The 20,844-nt window shown below is 40.7% G+C and overlaps 1 protein-coding gene across 1 annotated transcript in view; it reads right to left on the bottom strand.

Moving 5' to 3' along the window:
• cep290 (centrosomal protein 290) overlaps positions 1-20,844 on the bottom strand; it is a 204,225-nt gene that overhangs the window by 96,862 nt on the left and 86,519 nt on the right. The window contains exons 10-14 of the mRNA XM_076302635.1: positions 14,421-14,543; positions 2,920-3,043; positions 2,644-2,816; positions 2,376-2,538; positions 2,133-2,233 (exon numbers count right to left, since the gene is read on the bottom strand). Coding sequence (XP_076158750.1) covers positions 2,133-2,233; positions 2,376-2,538; positions 2,644-2,816; positions 2,920-3,043; positions 14,421-14,543 — 684 coding nt within the window. The remainder of the gene's footprint in view (positions 1-2,132; positions 2,234-2,375; positions 2,539-2,643; positions 2,817-2,919; positions 3,044-14,420; positions 14,544-20,844) is intronic.

The raw sequence follows: 20,844 nt of genomic DNA, 5'->3' as shown, positions 1-20,844 counted from the left end.
CAGTAGAGTGCATTTTCATGCACTCTAATAAGAAGCCTAGGAAGAACAGTACAGTGCATTTTCATGCACTATAAAAAGCCTTGGAAGAAAAGTACAGTGCATTTTTATGCACTGTAATAAGAAGAAGCCTAGGAAGAACAGTACAGTGGATTTTCATGCACTGTAATAAGAAGAAGCCTAGGAAGAACAGTACAGTGCATTTTCATGCACTGTAATAATATTAAGAATAATTTGGATAACAGTAGAGTGCATTTTCATGCACTCTAATAAGAATAATTCGGATAACTGTAGAGTGCATTTTCATGCACTCTAATAAGAAGAAGCAGCCTAGGAAGAACAGTACAGTGCATTTTCATGCACTGTAATAATAATAGGAAGAACAAAATACTGAATTTTCATGCACTATAATAAGAAAAGTTTGGATAACAGTACAGTGCATTTTCATGCACTGTAATTAGAATCCTGGGCCAGGTGGCCAGGCCACCTGTCAGTTTCTCAGGCTTTAAGAATACAATCTCATTCTCTTAAGACTACAGGTCCTTTTCCACTGCTTCCTCTGCCCACAACTGTGTCAAAATAAAAGTCCTCACTACAATAATTATCTTTTAAATAATTTAACCATTTAAACTACTCAGCTGTTTAAAGGTCCAGTATGTAGGAAATAATGGAAAATAAACTGTAACCATTCCAAAAATGATCACCATATGTTGTCAGAGAGTAAGGAAACACAATGAATTGAAGTAATGGCTTATTTGACAACATTACTCTAACCCGTAAAACCCATGAAAAAAAATGAGTTACGGGGCGGAACGATTAATTCTAGAATAGCGTATTAATAATGGGCTAGCGCGTCCTCCTATTTGGGTTGCCAAAATAGCAAAGGCCAACTGTCAACAGCTGTCAGTTGTAGTCATGAACGCCTACGAGAGGCAGGTAAATTTCCAAAATTAAAACGCATCTGTGTAAGTTAAACAGTCACCACTGGAGATAACGTGGGTAGCAGCAACAAACAACGTAGCCTTTTTAAAACAATGAACGAAGCGGACTCTTGCTGTCCATGAAAATATACTGGATAGATCTTGTTAGGCATGTTTAAGTTAGGCTAATGAACATGTTGCATTCTATACTGCCTGATTATGTCATTCTTTAAGCTACATAGCCTGTCTCCAGTTTTCCTCAATTTGACTAATTAAGAAGGGATAATAGGATATTTGACCGGCATATCATCAAAATGTCCGGAAAACGAAACCTCTGCCGGTCACTTTGAACGGCACCATTTTTTTCTAGCGGAAACTCTGTGTTAACTGTTTTGCAAAAGGGTGTGACAAATGTGTGAACCCAATCAAAACGTGTGAACACATTTGCGAGATGACTTTTGCTTTGCAAGAAGCTGTTAATGAAGACCAAGTGAATCCCAGTTTCTTTAAGCAGGTCAAAGCAATCGAGAAAAACTGTAAGTGGATCAACAGGCAGGTGCTCAGTGTTATTGTTGCTGTGGAACATGTGTGACGCCCATTTGTCAATTGAATTACCAGCAGAGTCCAGCCAGAACTTTTGCAAGAGTACAACAATGTTGTTCCTGGTAGAAAATGGAAAGGCTTAAGTTGTTATCATCTTTTCATTTTCTATCATACAAATAGAGGGGAAAAACAGTCAAATATCAGCTAAAGAAATAGCAGCATATAGGGCGATCCAGATTTCTAAAGATCAGAATCGGCATTGGCCATAAAAAATAAAAAAAACATATCAGTCTGGCATTCCTACCTTTTGGATATTTTCATTTTGGAGCATGCTACAGGCAAATTTCATAAAGCTACATCTCGTACAATCAGTTACTGGTCAGCTGCTTTAGCTTTTTTTAAAGACTTAATGAAATAGTTGGTTTGGTACCTATCTAAGCCATGTGTATGATGTAAAACTCTAGACTTTGTTGTATTTATGTATTTTTATATTTTATATTTTTTTTTGTCTGTTTTTTTTGTTTTGTTTTTGATTACTTTTAAAGCTTTGCTGTTGCGTGTTTGCCTTGTTGTAATGAAATATGAATCAATAAAAACATATAAAAAAAACACATCAGTCGACCTCTACATTACACAGATAAAAAGCACAACAAATTATGAAACTAGCATTACCTCTCTCATCAATACTTGATTTTCTGCTTTATACTGCCTTTGTTTTAAAGCCTTAGACCTTCGGAATTCAGTCAAATCCACCTCTCCCTCCGGGTTTAGACCTTTTAAAAAAAATTAAAAGGACATTGCAATAATTATTTTTACACAATAATTCAATAATTCTTCAACACATTGGAATCTAAAACACAAATTACTGCTCCTTAAATCAAATCCAGAGTGATATGGCAAATACTTTGAACTGACCAAGTCTCTCTCTCAAGGCCTCATTCTGGTCCAATAGATCATTCATTCTCATCTCTAATTTGTTGATTTCCTTGGTCATTGCTTCCGTCTCATCATCTCTTATTCGTAACTGGTCTTTAAATTGTTTGATTTCAGCAATAGCAGCTTCTAAGCCATCTGTGCCCTTAAATTAAGCAAGTCAACAAATGAAAAGAAGACATTTTAGACAAGACACTTTGTTTTCATTTTATGACACTGGAGATTTGCTTCATGAATTTCCATAACTTACAGACTCATAGACTCTTATGCGAGTAAGAGTGTCACTGAGCTCCTTGTCCTTGAGTCTGGCATCTTTCTCAGCTAATTCTGCTAGTTCCTCAGCCTCGAATGCCCTTCTCTCAGCCACAAGGAGCTTTGCCTGTAGTTCCTCTATCTTCCGCAGGTGCACAGTTGTTAGAGGACCTAGTGGTATTTTTGCATCTTGTGAATTTCAAAAATACAAAAGTAAACCAAATATTGCATGATATGTAGGGATGTTTACAAGAGAATTATGTTTTATGTTTACCTTTCTCTTTCCTCAAGGGCTTCTTCATTTCTTCAATTAACTTTGTGTTTTTTTCCATTTCATTTGTGTATTGTTCCACTTGATCACTAAGCATCTTGATTTGATTGTCTCTTTCTTGAACCGCCTAATTACACCACATTATGATTGGTTTAGACTTGGCAAAAATGGGAATCAAAATAAATAAACCATGCACATATATACAGTTAAGATATACATTATTCATACCCCTGAAAAATATTTTATTTTTTATTTTATATTTTGATTTAATGTTGATTTTATGTTTGTTCTGACTAAAAATGACACTGCCACATGCCAAAAGGTTGCAAGACAATGTGGTAGAAACATGGAATCAGCTTTTTCATCTTTTTAAATTTTTTTATGAAAAATGGTGTCCAAAATTATTCATACCCTTTTTAAATAATCAATGGAAACATCTTTATTTGCCATCACAGCTCTCAAAATGGTTCTTTTGGGAAGTTTTTCAACTAGGGGGACCTGGCGACCTTCTCAAAGTAAACGGTAACATTAAAACAAGGGGCTACATTAAGACTCTGGAGGAAAGATCAGGCAGTGTGCCGAGAGACCTACCCCAATAGACGGCATTGGATCATTAAACCACACAATGATCCAAAACATACATAAAGCCAAACAAGGCAAGAAATGGTTAACAGAGAACAATATCAACATTTTAAAGTGGCCTAGCCAGAATCCAGACCTCAATCAGTCAAAAAAGTGAGCACAAGGCCAGAGTGATGGCAAAGAATCGTTCCTGGCTGAAAACCACGACGAAGGCGCACTCTAGAATCACTGTGGAGACATGGAGGTGCTTGGTAGGTATTATAAGAACCATTTTGAGAGCTGTGAATGCAAATAAAGATGTTTCCACTGATTATTTAAAAAGAGTATGATTATTATACAAAGGGTATGATAATTTTGGACACACCATTTTTCATAAAAATGTCAAAAAAGATGAAAACGCTTCTTTTTTTATCTATGTTTCTACCACATTTTCTTACAACCTTTAGCTATGTGGCCGTGTCATTTTCAGTCAGAATAAACATATTGGTCAAGAGAAATTCAACACTAAATCAATATTTGTCAGGGGTATGAATGAATTATTAACTGTATATATAAACAGTATGCTATATCAACTGACAAATTAAGTGACATTTTATAAAACTTTTATCAAATATATGTAACTAACTATCAAATACTCACAGCACACAGCTCATAAATAAGCTGAAGCAGCAAAGTATGGATGGAAATCAGACAGAAAAAAAAGAAGGGACAGGAACCATGAGAAATTTAGTTTAAATTTACGTACTCCACTTGGAGCATTGAGCATTAATTTTTTTTTGTCTAAAGCTAGAAAGCAAACATGATAACAGCAAATTTGCCTTACAAACACTGCCAACAACAAAGCTGGTATTGCTCAGACAATGGATTTTGTTAAATGATATAGCAATATAATGTCAGCTAGATATAGAATAGCCTGACAGCTGGAAATTACAGTAACAGATATGTTTAGACAAAGGTAAAAAAGTATCTAAACATAGACAGAAATAAATAAATAAATATGCATGTACATACATCGCTACATATACAGTGGGTCCCGGTTAATTTTGGACGGGTTCCTTCATGAATCACGCACCCCATTTTCTCAACAGAAATAGCACAAACTGCAGTTGACACAAACAACCACAAGGTGTCACTTGGGAGTTCGGCCACTACTATTTTTGATGCGACTTGACTTAGCCTACTGCTTCCACGCAGCGGGGGCACGGGAACTTAAATTGATCACGGTAGTTTAAGCTTACACTTGACAAAACATTCTAATATGAAAATGTAGATGCAATTGTTGTAAAATGGTGCAGCTCCTTTAAGAAAGCACCGTGCGCGCAGGGATGGAGAGAGAGAAAGCGAGAGGGGATATGCGTGTTAGAACTTAGATGCGTGTGGAAAAAGTACGTGCTTTTGAGACTGGAGCGAGTCATATTCAAAATAATGCAAAAAATAAATCCGCAGATAAAACCAATTATCCTCATTCATTGCAACCTCAGCATGCCTGCTTGCCGACGTTCAAACGCACCTTTTGCGTTTGAATGTAGCACAAAAATTTTTTAAACAGCTGGACAAATGATTTAGCTAATTGATTATAGCCTGTACACCAGCAATTGTTGAACATTTACCTGTACAAGTACATTGACAGTAGCCCAGCCTAACAGCATGTTGTAGGCCTACTGTAAAAATTTCACTTAAATTGCAACCGCAATATGCCTGCTTGCCGACGTTCAAACGACAGCGAAAAAGATATCAAAGCAACAAGAGGGTTGAGTCTGAATGACACTGAGTTTTTGAAGTTAAGAAATATTTTTGTATAAAAAAATGGTCATTCTTCAATCTCCTTCACTGACGCCTATGGAAAAGGCTTAACGTCCCAAAACAACGATCAATGATCATCAAATTTCTCTCTCATATTGCTCCTCATAACCATCTATAAAAAAGTGTTTTTTCTTTTCTTTTTGAGCACGTCCGAATCCCAGGACATAAAGCACTGGACCTTATAATAGGCTCGAGATATAATTCCAAAGGGGGCAGATAGGGGCCACTGCACTTAAAAAGATGAAGCTTCCCGAACTTTGAAATTGCGATCAGTGACTGGCATCGGGTGAACGAAGCTTTTCGAAGTTGAACAGGCTATTAAAAACTATTTGCGCACCTCCATGTCACAGGAGAGACTGGCTCTCCCTTCTATGAAAAAGACGTTAGGCCACCTGAAAACTGACCTGATTACATTGCTGAGTTTGCGGCAAAGCAAGAAAATGTTTTTTTTCCTGAGTCAGGATATGGCGAGTCAGTGTCATTTATTTGTCCAATGTTAGCCTATAGATACAGACCAGTACATCTTATCAATAGTTTGAATGTCGTGTGTGTTTCTGCTCATTGACAAATACCGTTCAGCACAATGATTCATGCCCAATTAATTCCCCCTGTTAAAGTGTTCGCCTTTGTTACACTATTTGGTTTCGTGATGTAGCCTATGATAAACACCATATGGCCAAATATGTGACTCAGCTAATGTTAAAGGCTATACAATTGAATTTCCCCTCTTAAAGACAAGTTGGTGTAGCTTATTAGACTAGACCAGGGATTCCCAAACTGTGGTACGCGTACCCCCGGTGGTACGCGAGCTGCCACTAGGGGGTACGCGAGATGAAAAGGCCAATGGCGGAAAGGAGTTAAAAATGATTAATTAATTAATACTCTAATTAATTCATAAATAATACATAATTTCGAATCAGGTTATAATGATATGGAAATGTGAAATTAAAGGAAATCATTTGTAAACTCTATAATAGGGTATGTTTTCATTAAAAAATAAGCTACACACAATAGGCTACACGTGATTTCCTGCGGGCAGCCAGAATATCTAGCGCGTTAGTTTCGTTGACGTATAGGCTAGGTAGAAGGCTGCGTAAACATGGAAAACTGGCTAAAAACAGGGACACTGTCCAAAAGGCCTAATTAAAGCGATCGAAGAGGAGAAGCGAGAGAAACAGAGCAGGACACAGGGAACGATGGAATGGGATGGGGGGCAGACTAATGAAGGTGGAGATGGAGCGCAGGGGGATAAAAGAAAGAACGAGACAGAAAAACGAAAGTATGATGAGGCATATAGGCCTAGGCTTCACGTGGATTGGGAGACAGACTGCCCAAAGCCACAGTGCGTGGTCTGCTTGCCGACGTTCAAACGCACCTTTTGCGTTTGAATGTAGCACAAAAAATGTTTAAACAGCTGGACAAATGATTTAGCTAATTGATTATAGCCTGTACACCAGCAATTGTTGAACATTTACCTGTACAAGTACATTGACAGTAGCCCAGCCTAACAAGCAAATGTTGCAAAAGACATCAAAAGACGCAATTAATCAGAAATAAATAATGTAGCCTAATCTGCATCGCTTTATTTAACAAACTGCAAGCAACAAGAGGATTAAGTTCGCTGTGAGGCCAAACCCAAGAGCAGAGCCTATCTGTTAAGGCAGTCGATAGGCTATATGGTAACGAGCTGTGTGTGCCTGGAAAGACGATAGATGACGGCTCTGGACATCCCATACCCTCCCCCCACTTCCTGTAGCCTACCATTATGAAGGCCTGCGGGGAGTAGCCTAAAACTACTCGTTGCCGTTTTGGGACATTAAGCTTTTTCACGTTAAGCCCCCCTCCCTCATCCCCTTCTTTCACAAGCAGTGGGGGAGCGCGGGGCACAAAGTAACACTTTTTGGCTTTGGCTAAATATTTCTAAAATCACAGTGTTTCCTCTATGTTGATTTGGTAGTGGCGGCCCGCCACGGTTTAATTTTCTTCCCCCACGGTATCAGAAATGGGACAGAAGCACAATAGTCGCAGTTGCCTTTTAAATGATCCTGCCGACATTATGCACCCCCCGTTGGCAGCCGTTAACATTGCAATTTAACAACAAGCAGAACTATTCAGAGGTTTGGGGCTGTCCAGTTTACCTCCACATAGTGTGTGGATGTGCTTATTGTCCAAACGTTTGCTTTCTTCTGAGTCACTATTAAACAACACCTCCACCAAAAACGTCACCGCGGTGGGTCCGTTTTAATAAGACAACGTTCAACTTGTCAGTTCTGACAGCTCACGTCCTGATATCAAACATCTGGAAACATTAAAACGATAAGTGAGTCACTAATATAATACAAATTGGAAATAGTCTATAGATGTAGTAATAGATGTAATGATGTTAAAATAAATAATTGTGTTGTATGACACGGAAAAGTTTATTTTTTAATAATTTGGGCTACACAGACGCACAAAGGCCGCACGACCTAAACGTTTGTTACCCTTGTTGCTAAATGTGAAAATTAGCAAAAAGAAGTGCAACCATTTTTTAAAATGTCTAACGAATTAGGCTACAGAATGCTTAGCCTAGGCCAGGGTACGGTGTACATTTTAGGACATCCTCAGCTGTCAGACTCAGGTGTCAGACATCAGATGAAAAGGCATCAGGTCTCAGGAAAACCGCTGTCAAGTTTACGGAATTACACAGTCATGTCTCAGACATCAGATGAAAAGGAGTCAGGTCTCAGGAAAAGCGGAGTCAGACGAAAAGTTCTCAGATGAAAAGTTATCAGAGTCAGGTTTCAGACATCAGATGAAAAAGAGTCAGGTCTCAGGAAAAGCGGAGTCAGACAAAAAGTTCTCAGATGAAAAGTTATCAGTCAGGTCTCAGAAAAAGGGGAGTCAGACAAAGAGTTCTCGGATGAAAAGTTCTCAGACTCTTTTTCAGATTTCTGTTAACTGGTACAACAAGCAAACTTATTTGTGATATAATAGGCTACGAAATAGTTGTTTTCTGAAAGCTAGTTCACTCGTGTGTAGGCTAAAATAAACCCACATTGCCATGGATACTACAAACAAACTTGGCTGAAGAATCATACATCACGTGAACTTGAGCAGTGCTCAAACTAGCTTGCAGAAAGAAACTATTTAGTATTATATCCATACAGTCTATGATTATATCACAAATATGTTTGCTTGCTGTACCAGTTTGCTTGCTGTACCAAACCAAACGTATTTGTGATATAATAGCCTAGACTACTGTAAGGGAAGCTACACCAGGAGCGTTCCTTTTGCAGCGCATAAAAACATTTAAGAGTGGTCTATTTTTTTCGAATGTATGCGCCGCTATCACGTCTGGTGTAGCTATTTCCATTGATTATAGTGGAAGCTTTGTTGCAGCAGATGCAACGCTTCAGTTGTGTAGCTTCCCCAAAGATTGTTTTTGGCTTCCCTGTAATACGAAATAGAATTCTTGTTTTCTGCAAGCTAGTTCACGTTATGATTCTTCAGATTTGTTTGTAGTATCCATGGCAACTGGAGGACTAAACGTGGCCTACACGAGTGAACTAGCTTTCAGAAAACAACTAGCATTTTATTTCGTAGCCTATTCATGGGTTTCATCAGGTCCCTTTTCACAGGTGTATTAATCAAGCACCATGCAGTCTGCATTGATAATCAAGGTGCTTGATTTTATACACCTGTGGAAAGGGACCTGATGAAACCCATGAATATCACTAATGAGTTTGCTTGTTGTACCAGTTAACAGAAATAGCTGTTTTTCTGAAACCTGACTCTGATAACTTTTCCTCTGAGAACTTTTCGTCTGACTCCTTTTCTTCTGACAGCGGTTTTCCTGAGACCTGACTCTGATAACTTTTCATCTGAGAACTTTTCGTCTGACTCCGCTTTTTCTGAGACCTGACTGATAACTTTTCATCTGAGAACTCTTTGTCTGACTCTCATTTTTCTGAGACCTGACTCTGATAACTTTTCATCTGAGAACTTTTTGTCTGACTCCCCTTTTCCTGAGACCTGACTCCTTTTCATTTGATGTCTGAGCCATGACTGTGTAATTCCGTAAACTTGACAGAGGTTTTCCTGAGACCTGATGCCTTTTCATCTGATGTCTGACACTTGAGTCTGACAGCTGAGGATGTCCTAAAATGTACACCGTACCAGGGGTGGGCAAACTGCGGCCCGCCGAGCATTTTCATCCGGCCCGCCAAGCATTTCATTTGGTTATCAGGCTGCTCGCTATTTTTTTCCTGCGATAGAGACGACTACTGCAAACTGCTTTTCACTCTCCTTAGAGAACGTTTGCAATGTCAATGTCAAAACATCATGTTAAATCGAGATAACATCATGTTAAACTAAGTTAACTCCTTTGCAGCAGATCTAACGTGAACATTATGTGATCCATTTAATTGGGAAAGCGTCTGCACTCACGAGAGGGAGAGAGAGCCGCAGGTTCCAGCTGGCTTGTCATTGTTGATAATTCATATATCCTTCTTATAAGAAACTTTTAAAAGGAAATCATGAAGGCAACAGTATAGTTCCCACTACTGACCATTTAAAAACTGTGAGAGGGCCCAGCCGTAGGTACAGCAATAGCCATAGCGGAGCAGGCAGAAGATCATTGAGAAATACACGTGAATTAAAGCGACAGTGCACAATTTATACATTTGTTAAACAGCATAAAATTAGCAGTATTTTTAAGCAATTCATATTTTAAAAGAAATACTTTTCATACTAAATTATAGGCTATAAAAAAAAAAAAATGTATGTATGTGTCGTGGGGGGGGGGGGGGGGGGGGGTTGTTGTGGGGCCTGCCCCCACTGCTTAAAAAATCCTAGAGGAAACACTGAATCATGAGTTTCACTAGTCACATGTTTTAACAAGCAACACTTGTTATTGAACTGATAACAGATGTGTGTCGAAAATTGACCTTATTTTCCATACGGAGAAATAACATATGCAGAGTCTAACCAAGGTCAATCTTGGCAAAAAAAGCCATCAAACCTGAAAACACATGAGGCAAAAGTGCAAAACATCACAAAACTAACTAAACTAACACGCACATATTTTTGTATTGCAATCATTGCAGCCTACAGGTGTAACAGCGCGTTACAACTAACCCCGCTGGGTCACGTTTCTTTTAAGATAAGATAGCTCCTATGTGTTGACTACATGTTTCAAAACGGTGTTAATTTTTAGCCTACAAGACGATTATTAGTCAGTGAGCTGCACCCACAACTCAGTAATCGAAAGACAAGTAGCCTACCACCTATTTAGGCCTACTTTGATGCCTTCAAAAGACGTTTTGCCGTAGATCTACGTGAAAACACGTCCATACGGACTGAAAATTTGTGGAACACCGTCTCATAGTAATGTGGTTAACTGACCAATATGTCCCGATCAACCATCTGCAACTAGGAAAAAAGTCCATGTTACATTTAACCCCGCGTTACTTTGTGCCCCGCGCTCCCCTGCAGCTTTCTGAAGCTGTAGGCCTAACAACACATACAGCCTTGACATGAAAAAGCTTAACATTAAGCTTGTTTTACTCTCCGTATGCGCTCATTATAGAGAACATTTAACGCGTCACAAAAACAGCTATCAATTAATCCCCAAACGTCTTATAAACAAGTCTTGCCAGGAGCAACACCTTGCAAAAAATGATAACAATAGGCCTAGGCCTTTATATGGCTCTGCTCCTGCCTAGATTCGAACTCAGAACTGCCTGAAAGTTGCAGACCTGTTCTGGAAATACGTGCATTAACCCACCCGACCGTCAGACAACGCTATCTGCTTTGAGTAGGCCTATTGGGTAGGACTGTAGCCTACACTGGTTGCTGTGGCACAGTCTTGAGTGACCGAATTTGTTTTCCTTTGTCATATGAATGCTGTCATTTTGTTAACATTACTGTTAAGGAGATGCTGTAGGCAAAGGCTATATTTAAACCTTGTTAGTGTAGTAAAAAAATCAGAACTATTCACAAGGTTTCTGGGCAGCATATTTATGTTCTGTTAGCAAGCGAACTTCTCATGACTGCCGACAAAGTAGCCTACTGCCAGCTGACGAAGCTCTCATTTTAAAACATTACTGAGAGACAGGCAGGCACTGTACAATCAAGAAATCTTGCCACTGAATCCAAAACTATGTTTAACATTATGTACAAAGCTTATAGGCTACAGTGGACTAGCATGTTGCAGGGGCTGCTAAAAACAGAGAAACAAACTGACAACTCGGCCAATCACAGCCCTTGCTGGTCCGGTTCGACCGCAGAACGCCACAGCGGACTATGCTACCCCCAAGCGGCTGCAGTTGTACTTACATTTCACCCAGCTGCGTGAATCACCTTGATGGTGAATGAAGTGTCAATTCTTAACTGGGACCCACTGTAGTTCCAAGCGGCAATTAACAGGGTCCAAGCAGTGAAGCAGCCACAACCGGAGCATTGAGAACTTTGTAAGTGTACTTTATAAGTGTGAGACAGTTTACAGCTTACAGCACACGTTGCACGGCATTCAACCAGTCCAACGTTGTGCAACATGAGCTGAACTGTTACATGACTTTTTCAAGATGGCGCCCGCCTGCAGTGACGGACTGGGATTAAAAAACGGCCCTGGCATTTTCACCAACCAGCGGCCCACACGGGGACGCGCATGCACGCGCGTGCATGTGCCCGCAACACACAGATAGTACTTCATATGCACGGACATAACACGTTTGTAGCCCCCAATACGTTTAATATGCATAAAGACTGAACCAAGAACATGGATATATCAATGCACAACTCCAAAATGAATGCAATATGATATATGAAAATGAAAAAAGAATAGCCTAGAATACATGGATTTCTATGCAACGTCACGAAAACATGCGTGCGCAAGAGGCAGAAAGCACCATAGAACAGCATAGAGCAGTGCTCTCCATGAAAAGAACAAAATTAGTTTTTGTGCTGAAAACTGCACCAATTCGAAATCACGATGGTTAGAGAATGTTCAATATGTTCAATATCCCTAAAGGAATGCATGTCTTCGCCAAAAATGACAAAATACGATGTTAATGCAAATGAACGGCAAACTCTGAAATAATAGCCTGAAATGAGATGTTATTATCATTGAGACAACAGGGGACCAGAGGTATATAAAAAATTCTGATTGTAGCTTACAGCAGGCGACTATTTAAGTCAAGTTTATAAAGTTGTGGCACCAAGCGTCTTCTGCCCCACGGCTGCGCGCGAATGTAGTTTTGTTGGTAAACGGGAAACCCATCAGAGCAGCCGCCCCACAAACGTGTCTTAATTAACGTCATGCAGTGAAAAAGGTGCGAAGGAGCTTGCTCTTCTCCGCAACCCTGTCTATCACGTCATCAGCATCCAAGTTCATTATAGGACCTCTTTCTCTGTCGCCATCAGCATAAAGGCCTCCAAATTATCCTGTGACAATCGTGTCCTTAGGCGATTCTTGATGAATTTAAGAGTGGAAAAACTCTGTTTGCATGCCACTTGAGTACATGACACTGTTAGTAGGAATTTTTGCTAACCATATAGTTGTAGGCACAGGTAAAGAGGTTTAACTGCTGGAGAAGGAAATAGCAACAGATTGCACAGTTCTTGCAGGTAGCACATTTCTTGCTCACCAGTCACCAGGTTTATTTCTGTATCTTCCTATATCTCGGTGGCATCATCAAAGTCTGATGTGTCAATTCCGACTGTAAATTTTCAACCGTAGCACCTTCACTGAATTTAAGCAGACATTATCTTATGTTTCGAAGTGCATTTGGGGGCAGTTTATTAGCTTTTATAAGGGGAAAATTCCGAGGATCAAGGCATGCTAGATCGGCAATTCCCCGTGCTGAAGGAAGTAGACGCATTCGGTTTTGAAATGCCCAGAAGTCATTACTTCATGTAGCCTAACTTTTGTAAATCAATAATAAAATAAAAGATACAGGCAGCATATTTATTGTGTTCCAATTTCAAACAAGGCACTTTTAAATCATTTGATTGAATAAGGTTACAAAAGAATGTAGACTGATGTAAATATTGAGGGTCACCATGACTGTAGTGTAGAGACTCATGTCTGGTATAAATACTGATCAGGTTCCTACTGTGAACGAGGCAAAGGGAGTTAGAGATAAATGGCTTATTCGAAGCCATGTAACACTATTGATGCTTGATAGTGGGCCGAGAGATATTGTAAAACCGTCTTTACGATAATTGGGCCGCGCAAACCCGACAAGCATGCCGCTCCGTGATTGGCCGGCCCAAACGGCCCACGAGGGGCCATGGCCCTTCTGGCATCTGCCCAAATGCCAGACCGTCCAGTCCGTCACTGCCCGCCTGTATTGCCTGTATACGTGAACTGTACTGTCTTTCTAAACTATATATTTTTTAATAAACTGTATGTACACTTACAAAGTTCTCAATGCTTCGGTTTACATATAGGGACTGTCATTACGTTACCGTCAAAGTGTGGTGCTATTTTGAGCCTTGTTAGTGGTATAGAAATAACATTTTTTTTTTACTTTACTCTGTGCCCCTAAGACAGGAGTGTCAAACACACAATGGGCCGGATCTGTTGGAATGAGACCTTATGGGGGCCTTGTGAATGTGAATGTTTTTTTTTTTCTCTCCTAATTTTCACTTCCTACAAAAAACATCTGTGGGCTTGATCTGGCCCCCGGGCCTTATGTTTGACACCTGTGCCCTAAGACTAGCATTATAAGCTAATTAGCGGTTTGCAATTAAACTGGTCACATTCGATTAGCATGAAAAAATATCCCAGGGAACAGTCGAACTCGGTACACATGTGTTATTAACTAGGATAATTTTGCGCTGGAATTGTCCTTTAATGATCAGTTTTGACGACTCAGTTTTATCAATAAAGATGTCATTTTCACAGGAAAAGAACATTTTAAAAAAATACCATACAGAGCTTGAGATATGAACTAAAACATAAATGTGCACATTTAAGCGCCCCCTGGAGTCAGGGTGAGGTAATTATAATTTTGTGAGATTGCTGCATGGGTAGGAATCTACCTACCAAGTTTGGTGCCTGTGCAGCTTAGCTGCTTGAACCCCTAATAATGTTGCTGATAAGATGGAAGAAATAAGTATTGCAGATGCCAGACCTGCTGGAGAGCTAATATGTTGTTCTTATCAGAATCCATGTGTGATGCTTTAAGCTTCTCTCTCAGGTCACGATTCATCTGTTGGTATTCCAGGACCTCGTCATCCTTCTCAGATAGCAATCTCTGTGGATAAACAGAAAACACATGCATAAGAAAAACTGGAATAACTTCTAATGTAACACTGCGGTAACACTTTACTTGACACCGTCATAAGATTGACACGACACTGTCATAACTAAAACATGACACGGTCATAAGTGTCATAAACGTTATAAACATGTCATAAACGTTTATGACCTGTCATTAAGTGTCATTCGATTTTGTTATGACAAATTGACATTGCTTGGGTTGTCTTGATTATGACAACTTGACATTAATCAAAGTGACATTACCATAAGTTGTCTTGGTCATGACAAGTTGACATTAAAGGAAAATTCCGGTTTTTAGCACTTTAAGGCCCTTTTCTGGTTTGTTTTGGATGAACTAGAGTGGTGGACACCGAAATTTTGACGATTGGTCCTGTCTCGACTTTTCTGACTCGTTTTGAATCGCCTTTGACTGCTCAGGGTGGCTGCCAACAGGCATACTGTAGGCTACTCAAACATGTCCTAAAACAACCCTTAACGTTCGTTTTCAAAACTTTGCAACTCACCGAGTGGTTAGTGGAGTTTGTTGACTATTAAAAGCAAATATATCGGCGCAATGTATGATTTTCAGCCGTCTTATTTGCTAGGCCTATTGTGTAACTATTTATTCAGACACCTCACAACCGTGTATAAACTTCCGTTCAATATTTGAACCTGAAGCATAGACGGTGGCGCAGTAATATCAACGTGCAATGAGTCTTCCAACAGTAATCAATGGGATTTTACAAAATGCCAAATAAAACACGCTGTTGGCAGCCACCCTGAGCAGGCAAAGGCGATTCAAAACGAGTCAGAAAAGTCGAGACAGGACCAATCGTCAAATATGTTTGGGATGTCTTTGTAATGACAACTTGACATTAACCAGGATGACATTACCAGAGGTTGTCTTTGTCAAGACAACTTGTCATGACATTAAATTTGTTTGGAGTGTCCTTCTAGCACTTGGTTAGATAGATGCACTTGGTCATTGGTCCCCAATCATTTTCTTCCGAGGGCCAGCTCACTATGCCTGGCTCTAAGAGAGGGCCAGAGACTCAGAGTATATCAACCATAAATAGCTTAGTGCTATGAACAACAGCAGTCTACCTTAGTTGAATATTCCATTACATTTAATCATAGGCTACTGCAATTTAATACCATTGTTAGCTGTGTTTATGTTGCCATCATGCCATATCAGTGTAAAATGTAGCTCACATGAAATAATACTAATAAAGAACTCTTTTTCTTTGCATACATAGCTCAAGTTGTGAACAAGCAATATCCTACAAATAATTTAAAATTATCAAACTATGAGAGTTTTATGAAGTGCTGGCAAAAACATCTGAAATGACCACCATTCTAACTTTCACTCACCTGAAGAGAACTTTGTGAACTCTATGAACATTTGAACGAGTGAATAAAAAATAGAAATAATTATCCCGGAAAGACCCAGACATATGACTTGAATATAAGTTAGTTAGTTATTAATTGATAAACTTTTAGAATACTTTGAGCACTGATGCAGTCAGCATAGGCCTCTTACATTGTTTGCAGGTATGATGTATGAAATGTAGGCAGCTACATTTCATTCTGTTTTCGATGGCAAACGCAAAACAGCGGCAAAACAACCAATAGTGGACAAAAAGAGTATGACGTGTACTGTTAAGACTTGGCATAGAGAATGAATGGGGGAAATTACAGAGGTTATACAGTGATGGCCAAAAGTATTGGCACCCATGCTAAAGTTGACTGAAAAGAGGAATATAAAATCATCTTTTGGAAATTGATCTTAATGCCTTAAGTGAAAAATGAGGAAATATCTAACCTTTAAGGACACCAATTTTCTTAGTGAACGAATAATGTATCATAAATAAATAAATGTTCTTCCTTAAAATACAGGGGTCATAAGTATTCCCACCCCTATGTTAAATTCCCATAGAGACAGGCAGATTTTTATTTTTAAAGGCCAGTTATTTCATGGATCCAGAATACTGTGCATCCTGATAAAGTTACCTTGGCCTTTGGAATTAAAATAGCCCCACATCATCACATACCCTTCACCATACCTAGAGATTGGCATGGGTGTTATTTCAGTTAGCCTATTAGCTGGTTTGATGCTCATTGAGCTCAATGCAAATCAAACCAGCTAATAGGCTAACTGAAATAACACCATCTCATTAAATATGCGCAAATTTGCATATATTTTCGGTAGATAGATCTGAACATATGATAAAGCCAGGTACACAATTATTTTTTAATTTTGTTTGCATACAAGATAAAAATAAAATTACAGAGGGATTTCAGGATATCTGCTTTCATTACCTAGGAAATCAGAATATACTGTCCATAGCCTTAAAACATTTTTGCCATATATTTTTGATTAAAATGTCACATAAATCAGGCCAGGAATTATTTATTAACAAATCCCTCTGTAAATATCTTCAGAACACTGCTACGTGTATATCTGGAAAGTTTGGTGTACATAGGTGCTACATAGGCTGAGATGTTTCTACTGGAAAATGAGAAAAACTCAATTTGAGAAAACAGCCTTGGAACACAGCCAAGAGATTCCGTTCTCAGCCTAGACTCGCCTTTGAACTTTCGCGATTGGTTGCGGTTACAAAGGAAGTGTCCATATTTGGATAGCACAACGTCATGCAGGAAAAACAGAGCTTTCCAACGGTACTACACATGTTATGTTTTGTAGCACGGTCGCGGTAGAGCATGAAACGTTAGAAGACTAACTTTTGGTGAATTTAGGAGAAATATACTGGCGCGAGTAGACAAAATGTAATGAAATAAACACCTAAATGTGTAAATCGGGCTTTGTTGTTGTAGTAGTGTGAAAGAATACATGCTAAGGTAGCAAATTAGCCCAAAATCTCGAAATTGACCAGTGCATGAAAAAACGATGTTTTCACCTGCCGTGTCTCGCCTTAAGGCATTAAGATCAATTTCCAAAAGATGATTTTATATTCCTCTTTTCAGTTAACTTTAGCATGGGTGCCAATACTTTTGGCCATCACTGTAGTTTGACGATGTCGTACTCCCGTGCGGGCCAGATGCTATATACCACGGACATGTTTTGGGGGGCCACTCAAAATGAGGTGGCGGGTAGGGCTGGGATGGTATGGATGTTTTCTTACCGCGGTCGGTAAGCAAGAAATTACCGATTACCGAACTGTTACATTCATGACGCTTATGCTAATGTTACAACTGTAGGCTACCGCACGTTTTAATGGCTGCGTCAGGTAAAAAGGTAGCTAGCCTTGACCTACGTCGCTGTTAAGTTAAATTCTTAACAAACTAGAACATATTTTTTAATTCTTTCATGAACTAAATATGTATGACTCCTTTCTGGCCAAATTTCACAGCTTTCACGTTTAACAGCATTATGTAAATAGAGTTTGAACGGAGAGAATAGAAAAGTGTTATGATTGTGCCACTTCTCCCCTACTCTCACATAGTAAACAAATGTAATGTTAGAACATTGCGCTCCCCAACACAAACCCGAAAGGTCGGGTTTGCTTCATCTTTTGATGATAAGTTTTGAAAACGGAGGGTTAGCCTACTTAACGTAACTGAGGTTTTCTGAGTATCAATGTCATAAGATGGTTCATCACATTACACATCATGACAGGCCTACTACGTGCACACATGTGCAGGCCAATTATAGGGGGATTCGACTTCATGTAGGCTAGCCCCTGCAAACGTCTAAGCTGACTGCATAACGTGATTATCTCTGAGACTCTGCTACGTTTTAAACCCGGAATTGTGCATATGTCATGGTTGAAAACGTCGAAGTCGAATCCCCCAAATTGTTCACAGATTTTATTTTTTTTGCGGTTATGACGGTGACGAGCTCAGACCCGCGGTAGGGGCCACGTGACCGCGGTATTGCGGTAACCTTCCCAGCCCTAGTGGCGGGCCGTAGTTTGGGGACCACTGCACTTGGTACTTAATGCTTCTTTGCACTTCTGGTTGGATGTCAACTGCATTTCATTGGCTCTGTACCTGTACTCTGCTAAATGACAATAAAGTTGAATCTAATCTAATCTAATGTGTGACAGGATATTTCACAAAACTGACTGTCATGACACCATTATGACAGTGTAACGAACACATTCTTTGACCTAAACTAAAGTGATACCATCTTGCTTTGTCATTAAGATATCATGAAGGATAAGACTGGATGTCAGGACACCATTTTGATGTCATTAAGATATCATGAAGGATAAGACATGCCATCGATGAGGCTCTGAGAGACTGCTTCGAGTGCACTGACTGGAGTGTGTTACAGAATGGAGAGGACTTAGAGGAGGTCACACAGTGCACAACTGACTACCTGAACTTCTGTATGGACATTGTTGTTCCCACCAGAACTGTACGCTGATTTCCCAACAACAAGCCTTGGATAACCAGCAATGTCAAGACCCTTCTTAATAGGAAAAAGATGGCGTTCAGAGAGGGGGACATGGCTGAGCTGAGGCGTGTGCAAGGGTAACTCAAAGTCAAGCTGAAGGAGGCTAAGGAGGACTACAGAAGGAAGGTGGAACAGAAGTTGCAGGAAAACAACATGAAGGAGGCATGGGACGGCATGAAGATTATCACTGGCCTGAAGAAGAGCAGCAGCTCTGTGGAGGGGGACCTGGACAGGGCGAACCAGTTGAACCACTTCTACAACAGGTTTGACTGCCCTGCTCCAGCTCCAATGGCGGTGGTCTGTCCACCACCCCCAGCTGACTCAGACACGGCTCTTGTTTGCGTGCATGCCCTACCCCCGCCTCCCAGTCTCTCCAGCTCTGCATCCGGGTGACACCCAATGACCTAAGCCACCATCACCTCATGCCCTGCCCCCGCCTGACGCCTCTTTGCCTGTGCCTGTTGAGGTGTCCACGACTCTGGCAGCCTTGACAGGGACATCAAGGAGGTGGTCATCCCCCAGCCCCCACCCCCCCTCAATACCAGTGCAACACTCACCTCCATCATCACAGGCTATCGTAGCCCCACCATCACTGGATATTGCACCCCTCCCCCACATGGCGATTACGAACAATGAGGTGACAACGACCTCAGTCAACAGCCATCAGACACACAGATCCCAGATGCACCCCTCCCCCTCCCCTCTCCTTACACCCCCCATCATCACAACAGATCAAGTGAGAGCTCAACTAAAGAAACTGAACATCAATAAGGCAGCGGGGCCTGACAGACTGTGTCCAAGGCTACTCAAGGCCTGTGCTGCTGAACTGGGGGAGCCACTGAAGCACCTCTTCACTTTGAGTCTACGCCTTGGACAAGTTCCAACACTGTGGAAGACATCATGTCTCACCCCTGTCCGTAAGAAGCCACACCCTAGTGAGCTTAATGACTACAGACCTGTCGCTCTTACATCACATGTGATGAAAACAATGGAGCGACTGGTCTTAGGTATGCTCAGACCCCAGGTACGCCATGCACTAGACCCGTTACAGTTTGCATACCAGGAGAAAGTGGGCGTGGATGATGCAATCACTTATCTTCTACACAGGACACATTCTCACCTAGACAAGGGGAAAAGTGCTGTGAGAATCATGTTCTTTGATTTCGCAAGTGCTTTTAACACCATCCAACCCCTCAGACTGGGAGACAAGCTCTTGCAGATGGGTGTGGACGCTCACCTGGTAACCTGGATTACAGATTACCTGACCGAGCGACCACAGTTCGTCAGACTGAAGAACTGTCTCTCTGACACTGTGATCAGCAGTACCGGAGCGTCACAGGGAACTGTGCTCTCTCCAGTCCTGTTCACCCTGTACACATCTGACTTCTGCTACAACACTGCAATTGTGGGGTGTATCAGGAATGGGCAGGAGGAGTACAGGAGCCTGGTGGTGGACTTTGTGCAATGGTGCAAACTCATCATCTTCAACTCAACACTTCAAAGACCAAGGAGATGGTGGTGGATTTCCGCAGGTCTAAGCCCACTCTGCTACCAGTCCCCAATGTGGAGGTGGTAAGCACCTACAAGTATCTGGGTCTTCACCTGGACAATAAACTGGACTGGTTAGCCAACACTGATGCACTTTACAAGAAAGGGCAGAGCAGGCTGTACTTCCTGAAGAGGCTGCGGTCCTTCAATGTGTGCAGCAAGCTCCTCAGGATGTTCTACCAGTCTGTTGTTGCCAGCGTCCTCTTCTATGCAGTGGTATGCTGGGGAGGAAGCACAATCAAGAAGGATGCGGCCAATTGACAGGCTGGAAAGGAAAGCTGGCTCTGTAGTGGGAGCTGAACTGGAGTGCATTACTTCAATATCTGAC

Source organism: Alosa pseudoharengus, unplaced genomic scaffold (genome assembly GCF_046254945.1).
Source record: "Alosa pseudoharengus isolate Yale_2024_CS ecotype anadromous, Long Island Sound unplaced genomic scaffold, YU_APseudo_1.1 YU_APseudo_1.1_scf_10, whole genome shotgun sequence".
Lineage (NCBI taxonomy): Eukaryota > Metazoa > Chordata > Actinopteri > Clupeiformes > Clupeidae > Alosa > Alosa pseudoharengus.
This window is presented reverse-complemented; position numbering and strand designations above follow the sequence as displayed.